Genomic DNA, 10,113 nt, shown 5'->3' on the forward strand with positions numbered 1-10,113 from the left:
TGTCAGCACCTGCTAACAGACTCAGTGTACGCGGTGGGATACGCTTGCCTCTTTCAATTGTAGCGTTGTTCTGATACTTCGCCGCAAGTGTCATTGCAAATGCATTGATCAAGTTGTCGTGGTACCAGGTTTTCTCCCGGGCGCAATAAAGATGCGTCCGGTCCAGATGAAATCCGTCTCCAAACCCTTGGAGTCGCTCATTTGGACAAGACTCAATAATCCGTTTAGCCAGCGCAGCAGCACCTTCATCTTTGACGTGCTCATCAGCATCGCTCATTAGTCAGGAGTAACACGACATACCATCTCTGCATGCTTTAAACATGCTCCAACTATACAGCATTGCCATCAATTCCCGGTGAGTAAAATCACCTACGTCTTGAGTGGTAAGCACTCAGCACTCGGTGCTTGCCTCGGGAGGGGAGCACAGGTCCATAGCATCTCCAAACGGTATCTCGCGCTCAATAAGACGGAGGCCTTCTTGAACTATAGACTCAGGAAGCCGGTAGGGTACAACACTTGCAGTAATCACACGCTTCTCCACTAAAATTGGTTTCTTTGTATGTTTGTGGTGTCGCACTTCAAACGTATTGAGGAAAGACGACAACTCGATCAGAGGGGTTATCGATCCTTGTGAAATTCTTCTGCATCCACTACGTCATCTCCGCGCAATGCGTTCCGTAGCTTGGTGCCCTTGTTGTCGTTTCTTCGCTCTTGGCTGACCTGTGCTGCTGCAGCAGCTCTGGTTTTGCGGGGTCGCCCTTGGCACGTTCTTTTCTTGAACTCCTTTATACTTATCTTTTTCTTTGAACGTTCAACAGGGTCAGAACCAATATGCACTTGCGCATCTTTTTCCTCATTCTCTCGATCGTTGATCGCGACCTTTGTCGCGACAATCGAGCTGTCTGTGTCAACTTCCACAATGTCAGGCATGCAAATATTACCTTGGCGCAAATTTTCCCACCATTTCTCTAGATTTTTGAGTGCGCAATTAAATTTGTCATCTGGTAGATCAGTGATTTCGGAGGTGATGCGACTGAATACATCCTGGGCACTCTTGTACTTATCCTGTTACGTCATCTGTTTCTTACGCTTAACCTCGTCACCTCCGGTGCTAATACGCAGTGGAAGCTCAACAGCAGTGAGCTCCTCATCCAATGTGCCAACATGTAGCCATCTATCAATCCGCAAGCATAGTAAAACGTGGATGAAACGTGAACAACGTGGGTCCATGTTAGCAACATCTACGGAAGCATGGGCGAACATGGACAAACAGAACCAGCACATACCGGGCTGGGATCGACGGGTATGACACTATGAGCAGGCTAGCAATGTGTTTGCGGTAGGGCATTGCGTGTCTGCATGGTAGCTTCATTGTCACTGAAAACTCGCACTTGCACATCCAGTTGAACTTGTCAACGCGGTGTGTCCTGCCATCCCAACGCAATGCGACATATAGATCTTCGTCGACAACGGTATAACTTCTTATCGCATCCGGGTTAACTACAAATTTGTACTGCGTCATGACAATGTTGGCCAGCCACTCACTTGTTATTCCGACAAATTGATTCATCTCTTCGTCGAAATGGATATTTCTCTGTGTCATGAACTCGTCTTCCTTTCTGCGCTGGTAGCGAATGACAGTCTCTAGGCATTGCTTCATGGACATTGAGCTGTGTAGGTCAGCTTTGAGCTTTCCAAATAAAGTCTCTAGTCGATTATTTGTGTTATTGCGGAAATATGGGAGATTCATGCGGTACAGCGTTACCCACATTTCCTTTGATGCAGCCCAATTAGCGTCAAAGTAGCTTCACAAGGTGGTGCGACCATCACGACATACAAGCATCTTAGTGTCATCCGCGTGATGCTGAAACTCGTCACTCGACTTGGAATACACCATGCTGGACACGCAAAGTCCACCTGCTTCAAAACGTCGCTAGCGTAGGTTCCGTACTTCTTGTCATCTCTAATTACACTGCGCTGGCGTGAAACAATAAAATGCGAACTTCGGGATACGTACTGCGAAGGACTTCAACCTCGTGTAGGTCTTTGTCCACCATGATCACCACAGTTTTCTCCCAGCCATTTGCAGCCTGAAATTACTCCACCACTTTGATCATGTTCCAGTCTGCATTTCGGTCGATAACCAAGTGTTACACTGCCCAACCATTCCCAAATTGGTACACGATCATCAGTGTACACAACTGGTAGCTGTACCTGGACATGTAGTCAAAACATGGACAAAACATAAAGTTCATGGTCAAAACACGGAAACATGTGAGTGATGTAAGCATCACCAAAACATTTACCTAGTAGAGTCAACCAACAGAATCTCAGGAAAGCGTTTGTATAGTTTTCGCATGTGCTGCGAACAAATGGTAAAGACCGCGGTGCTCCCACTTGCATTCTCATTGACAGAACATACGTTTCCAGGAGCTTCAAGCTTAGAGTTCACCAACAACTCTGCAACTTGGTCCTCACCGCTGAACGTAGCACCTGAAACAGCATTGCATGTATATTAGCTTGACTCCCGAACACTAATTTAGAAGCTCACAACGGAACACGCACCAGACTGCGTGATCTTTCGCGATCATGTTATAGATGTCCCCCAACTAACGTAATGAGGCGAGTTTGCACGAATGTGGTCGTAAATAGAATTCGCTTTACTACCGCTAGCAACCACGAGCTCCGCGTCTTTCTTGATCAGAGAGTCGGTCGGGACTTGACGCACGGAAGGGTACTTCCTGTGAACTTCTTCCGAAACAGGATGGCAGCGACCGTAAAACGCTTTTTCACCCCAATTCTCCAGTTTCCACTGGGTCTATTCACCCACTGAGCTCTGAAATGCATCTCGCATCCAACACCGTTCGCGTTATGCGCTGGGCGCAGTCCTTTGGATCGGATGCGTGTTTTCCATCCATGTGTACTGATGTACACCCTCTGATAAGGGTCTAAATTTTCAGGTACAAGCGGCAACTTCGTGAGAAGCTTCCCGACGTGAGTTTTCATACGAGCAATGTGACCGTTGCGTAATTTCACATTTTGCGTCTCGCGAATTGCGAGAACTGTAAGTGTATCGCGCTGATACTTTCGCAAATACTTTTCAAACGCTTCTCATGATCGGTGGTACGTTTTCAACGGTGGTACGTAGTAGCTTTCGTCGCCACAAACAGCCAGGATCCGTTTTCGACTGCCCTGGCACGACACAGATGCTTGCTCACTGCCGTATTCGCTTGAATCACAATTGCCATCTCCAGGCGACGTACTCTGATCGTCGTCGTTGGCTTCACTCTCATCTTCTTCAATAGCAGCTTCTTTTTCATTTGTTTCATCAACATCTGCATGTATAGCCCCTGTATCTTGTGCGTTGGGGAATACTTCTTCATCGCTTTCACGCACTGATGCAGAGTCGTCTTGGTTCTCGTTCTTCTCATTTTCATCATCGCTGCTACTGCTGGAACTTGCTGTGATATCTATCACTTTGAGTGTCGGCGCTGTCTTTTTTGTGGGACCGTTTTGCTGCATCACAAAACCAAACATGGACAAACACAGCCAACAGCATGGTCAAACATGTGAGAATCATGGATCACTTCATATTACCACACACCTTCACTGACAACCCGAACTTCTCAAAGTGCGCGGACCCAGGGCGCTGTTTGATCAACAACAAGCTGCAACAAGTAGATATACATATGTTAGCGATGTCTTGATTAATGCTCATGACACTTTGAAGTTATTGCTGAGTACTACATGTGCGCTTACAGTGGGGGGGGGGGGGAGGAAACCACTGCCACAATCTACAGCAACGAGCAACCCGCACACACATAATATAAGGTATCGATACAGGCGATAGTTAATAGCAAATCAACCGATCTGCATACCGTGGGCGCAAACGAAGGGGGGGGGGGGGTGCCCAACTGGGTGAGAATGGGGAGGAGGGGGGAAGCGCGCCAGAATCACGATCTACACAAAATACCAGCGCAAACCGCGTGTGACATCTTCTTGTACCACATTCAGTGGGGAGGAGACATGTTAGTTGCAGTACCTTAGCCACAGATCAGCTGAGTGGACCCACAGACCGTCGTCGGTAACGCCCAAGCTGCTCAGTAGTGCCAGAATCACGAGCTACTTCATACAAGAACACAAAGTGTGCGTGAGGGCTGCTCACAACTGGACGTAGCGCAGGGGGAGCACGCACCGTACATTACCTTTCGCCACAGGTAGGAGGGGGGCAAGTGCGGGGGGGGGGGGGGTCTTTTTCGTCGGTGCGCAAGCGGTGGGTGGGGGTCAGTGCTCTCGCGACGCGTGGTAGGAATGTGTGGCTGGCAAAATGAAATTTAAAGCCGCAAGAAATTTGTAATAACAAACATGGCCAAACATGGTTCAAAGCATGTATAAAACATAGTGTTCAAACATGGGCTCTACATTTTCCGATTCGTTTTCTTGATTCCGAGACTCCGTGTTATCCGAAGGTTACATAGTGTGAATTTGTGGGGTCCAAATCTTAACCTAAATCAGTAGGATCCAGAGCTCGCAATCGGGTACCCGAACCCAGGTAAAATGCTTACCCGACCGGATATACCCGAACTTCGGGTAGGGTTCGGGTACTAGAAATTATTTCGGGTGGGTGCGGGGATACCCGAGTCTATCTGTAATGTGTATACAGTATAAAAGCTTGCCTTTGTTATAGATATAGCCCGCTTCTCCGTATTATTTTTATCCAAAGAAATGACAGCGCTTGTACGAGACGCAGGGAGAGTACCGGTGCTTTCAGTGCTACCAACCCGTGCACTGTCGGACGAGCACCTGCTCTTCATCACGGCGCTACTGCTGCTGGGCGAGGCGAATGCTGGCATCGCCAAACCCAGACACCACGGAGGGCGAGGATCCCGGGGTATCCAGGCATCGGAGGGCAATGAGGAGGCTATCGTCAACGTTGCAAGACTATCTAGTCTTCCTCGCATGTCGGATCTGAAGCACTTGAAGTAGGGGCTCGATATCGTCCTCCAACAGCATTCTGAAAATTCGATATTTACTCTGCGAGACGGTAGTAACACGAAGGCGCCGTGCTGGACACAGTTTCGTCACATATATGAAAAGAAGAAGGGTTTTCTGTTCATGGATCTCAGCAATCGTTTTGTCTCATGCAACACATGCGGGAAGATACTTGCTTACATATCCAAACATCGTACAAAACATTAAACGAGCGCATGAAGCGTAGCACGCGTGTCCCAGCAAGTACGGGAATTTCTGGATCGAAAAAGCTGTCGAGAACTGCTACGAATCGAGTCATTAAGGCGACTGGCCGTATGTGTTGTACGGACTTGCGGCCATTCAACATTATATCCGGTGAAGGATTCAAGGAGTTCGCAGCTGTGCTTTACGACATTGAACTACGGTCGAAGCATCCGTGTGACATTCACAAGGTTCTACCCGTCCCCAACACAGTACGAAATAATCTTCAATCCAACATGGTTGTAAGCCACAGGAAGCTGCGGGCAATATGTGATAATCATTTCAGTGATTCCTCTGTTGGGTTTACCACCGATTTGTAGACGGATTCAATCAAGAGCAGGTCGTTCATGTCCGTGACACTAGACTATCTTACAACGGAGTATAAACTGTATACTCGTACGCTGCAAGTTAAAGATGTAGATGGGGTCTCTCACACAGCCAGGTTCCTTTTAGCCGTGTTTACATAATCGTTATTGGATTTTGGGATCCACGACACTTCCCGTTGTACGGCGGTGACAGATTGTGGCTCCAATCTCGGTGGAGCTGGTGGACTTCCATCCGTATATACGTGTCTTCCATGCGCAAACCACAAAATCACCTTGGTAATAATCACCATTCTAAGCAAGACAACAGCCAGGCAACGTGGAGTCGTCTCGACGCCATTTTATCGTTACTACGACGAAGCTCCTGAGGTTTTCCAACTCATCGACCGACGCAAAGCTCTGGTTGGGTACTTCGAAAAGATCAAGCTTCAGATACAAATACCAAGACGCTCAAACAAGAAAATACAACGATTTGGAAGAATTCGCACTTGGTTATTGTGGTACGTATTTTGGATTCTGTTGATGGCGTTACTGCTTTGTTGGGAGCACGGGAAAAATAGTTATGATCAACTGCATTGACAAAGCTCAGCTGGGGGAACTCATCAGATTCCTTCGGCCGTTTTGAGAGGCGACGCAAAAACTTGAGAAATAGAAAGCGCCACTCTCGACTTGGTAGTTTATAACACCATTAGCCACCTCGAACCTCAACTCAAGCGGATTTGGATTGATAAAAACATCGAGTGGTACGCGGAGGGCCATTCGGAATTGATGACCCTCAGAACGTCAAAGTCATCCTCCTTGACAGACAGAATTTATTGACAACCAAGAAGTTGATGAAGCTGAATTCAGTACCCACCCGGTCGCTAGAGTTGCGTCACTGTATGACAGCTCTGATAGATCCACGTCAGAAATGGCGCTTAGAGAAAGTTGGCGTTGCGTCGGCGGATATCACGAAAGGTAAAGATAAATTGGTTGATCTGATGAAGGCACAGACTCGTGCAACCGTACCATCTACTAAACCGTGTGCCGACCGTACTCGCTCGCACAAAAAGAAGAAAACAAGTTCCGCTTCATTCGTCGTGGGTGGTGTAGTCTTGTACTCTTCGGACGAGAGCGCTGACGAAAATGCAGCATGTGTAAACCTTGATGAGCAAGAGGGGTTCAACAAATACATGAGCCTCGACATATTGCAATGGTGGAACTCAACAGGTAAACCAGCATATCCGAAGTTTGCGATGGTGGCAAGGGCGGTACTGTGTATTCCGGAGTCAAGCGCCGTATCGGAAAGAAAGTTCTCCACTGTGGGAACGGAAATGTATAAATCGCTGAATTCCCTCCATCCATTAATGCTATATGATATTCTCGTAGTGAGATCTAATAGCGATCTCATCGACTGAGAGTAAAGATGAACTCACAATATGCTGCACATTTTGTTTTGAATAGCTCTGTTTGTATATAATGGGCCGGATAAAGCTCGGGTACCCAAGGTGAACTAAGGAGTGCGATCGAGCGGGGCGGGTAACCCGAAAATCGCCATTTGCGAACTCTGGTAGGAACATCAGTATGTGGTTTTACATCCAATGAATATTCATGAGCCTAGGGCTCACTATGCTAGATAGTGAGCGTCATACATTTACACCAAGTCAAAGAGAAATGATTCAGTTTGGGATTCGTAGTCAAAGAGGCTTGTGTTGTCTCTTGGAGTCCGTTGGGTGTACGAACTCGCACGTCGTTCTGGTATGAGAACGACCGTTATCCTTAGCTAAGACTCGGTGAGTCTAACCCGTTCTCCTCTGACGCAAATCTACGGCAACCCCGCTGCACTCCGCCTTGATGTCCTACATCTCCGCTTCCTACGACTGTCGGCGTGTTGCCTCGATCATGCCCTGCTACGTTCTTGTCTGGATGGCTAGACTGTGGCACGCGGCGCGATGTAACCACGATTGCTCGATTTCTTCTCTCGCTGAATATTGGATTGTGAAGAATACAGCCAAGTGGGTGGAAGCCATTGCGTCCGTCGATTTGACACCAAGTTAACAATTGCTATACTAAACTCAAGTGAAATACACATGTCTATTTCAATAACGAAACCAAGAGAGATGCCCATGCCAATTTCAATAACGGTTGAAAGGATTCGCGCTATGGTAGCTAAACCGCCACGATAGCGTTGGCAAGCGTTGGAGGACAACGCTCGTACCAGTAGCTATGTAAAGCCTCTCAGTCCGCAGTTAGCACCTGTTCGCTCATCTTGGGTATCCCCCAAGGCCTCGCGGACAGCGGTGGAGCCTTCCATAGGGCCTCAAGGCGAGCCGCCGGCACTGACGAATTCGCGCCATTATCTACTATAATTGCATTAGATAATGGGGCGAAATCGTCAGCACCCGTGCTCGGCCAGCGTCGATGAGCACCCGCGCTGATATTTGAAGTTGGTGGCGAGTGGGACTCGTAATTTACATGGTATCTTTTGATGATCGGGAGGTATTACGCAATCATATCATTGTAGCCCCAGGCACGCGTGCTACAATAGCCGTGCTCTGGCAAAAAAAAATGAATTGTCTCGGGAATTGACTACTGTTCAACACTTATTCTTTGCTCTTCTCCAATGATTCTTGAGACTATTGTAAAAGCGCCGAGCACTATGTGCTACTTACTATGAACCCTGACAGGCGCACTTTTACTCGTACTTGAAAAACGAATGACTTGGTATGTAGACTCGACTATGTTTACTAGATAAAACCGGCATCACTGAATGGCATCCTCCATATTAAATAGGCGCGAAATCTCTGTCGCGAATGATCGAGAATGTGCATGCCAGTCACATAAAATTCAAAGTAGGACTTTGCGACTTGAGCTGGAATGCTCGTAGCGGCAAAGTCCGGAGAGGAGGCCGCAACAGGAGGAGTGGCGAAGAAGTTGGCCCAGTTGCGCGCGGAGGCACTATCGGAGATGCGAACGAGAGCTATGGTGGAGGTGGTCGCGGCATGGGCGGCAAAGACTGAGCTGCGTACGAAAGCACGGCCTGAGATCATGACATGGGAAGAAGTGTGAAGGACAAGAACGATGACAACAACCTCCCGTGAACTGTGACGTCGGGACGGAATTCGTCACGTGTCACGGGTAGGGTAGTTGTGTTGCATAGTTTGCATATTTCCTTTGCTGGGCTACCACCGCGGGTATACCCGTAGGCTGCGCCGAGCGCGGTTTCGGGCGTAGTTGGCCGTCTAAACCGCAATCAAACCAAATCAAATCAAAGACATAAAATACAAAGTAAGGAGCTGAAAATACGCCAATAACTAACGAAAGTACTGAAAACAATGTGAAATACAAAACCAAGTGTAGTGATTGGATCTGATTGGCTCCCCGAATTGCTCACTGAAAATTGTTCAAGGTTCCATCCCGTAGAAGTACTTTACCTTACCGGTCTACAGCCTCGCGTACTTTACCTGTTGCTTCAGGTACATTTCTTCTCCGGCTGCGTGGCTAGGATAACTCTGGCAAGGTAGACTCTCAAGCACCTGCCCATCTATACTATTAGCCAGGATGCTTCTGTAATAACGAATCGTGTTTGTTGTTCGCTGTATCGTTTCTTACACTAGCGGGTGCCGCGTTGGGCTTTCGTGGTACAGGTGCGAGGCTATTTGTTCTGAGTAGCGCTATCCTTGTGGTGTTTACCGCACTTTATACGAAGTGCGCTCTGGGGGAAATGACAATATTCCAGAAATGTTTCCAAATTCTGCCCAAATGACAAATGCTGGCACTCAAAAAATTTCTGACATTCAGAGCTGTAACAGCTAAGTCTCGGTACTGCGCGCCAGGCGGCAATAAAAGCAACAAAAGTAACAAAAGCACAGCCGACAAGAGTCTGCAACAGGATCACCAGGGCCCCGCAACACGAAAGCAGCGCATCGAAACACTAAAACTTGCTCTCGCGCCTACATTTCCGGCCACGAGTGTTGTCACTGGCCTTGCGCGGCTCCGCGTAGCAGGGTCCCATCGAACGAGTCTCCGTCCACTTTCATGCGCACACGCGATGTCGGGTTCATTTGCCCAACGAGACCATCGCTATTACTACACACTACGAGATCTGATCACGAAAAGGCTAGTTATGGCTAGATGCACAGACATACAAGAGTATTTTGAGTTGCATCCGTCGTATCATAGAACTAAATCGTTCGCCGCTCGTCTAATGAGGACCATGCGCCTGCTTCGTAACAAGCACCAAGGGATCGCAGGAGTAGTGGTGATTCACCACTGGTGAATACTGTGCCTGCTGTGAAGGCGCGCGTGCAGGAAAACCCGGCGCCGTGGAGAAGGCCACCGTGGAGGAGATTGGCCTGCGTGTTCTTGAGCAGCACCTTGACGTACGCGGCATGGCGTCCAGCAGCTGCGTGGACACGGCGAGCAGCGCGTCCCAGCGCTTGGCGCGCTTCAGGCCCTGGAACGTCAGCTGCGTTAGGCGCACGAGCCCCGCGCAGTGCAGCTCCGGGTGCACCAGCAGCACGCGCAGGCTCAGCAACTTGTCGACGGCCACGTTGGTGCTCACCAGCAGCGGTGGCAT

The 10,113-nt window shown here is 48.5% G+C and overlaps 1 protein-coding gene across 1 annotated transcript; it reads right to left on the reverse strand.

Annotated features, from left to right (window-relative positions):
- Positions 1-3,111: 3,111 nt before the first annotated feature.
- On the reverse strand, positions 3,112-10,113 carry IUM83_03896 (putative ubiquitin-specific protease; the record flags this gene model as incomplete). Its single annotated transcript, XM_067927929.1, has 3 exons — positions 3,112-3,516; positions 3,605-3,668; positions 9,911-10,113. 3 exons carry the CDS (start codon positions 10,111-10,113, stop codon positions 3,112-3,114), a joined length of 672 nt encoding a protein of 223 aa, XP_067793675.1.

The sequence above is a fragment of the Phytophthora cinnamomi genome (genome assembly GCF_018691715.1).
Source record: "Phytophthora cinnamomi strain GKB4 chromosome Unknown Contig27, whole genome shotgun sequence".
NCBI classification, from domain to species: Eukaryota; Oomycota; class Peronosporomycetes; order Peronosporales; family Peronosporaceae; genus Phytophthora; species Phytophthora cinnamomi.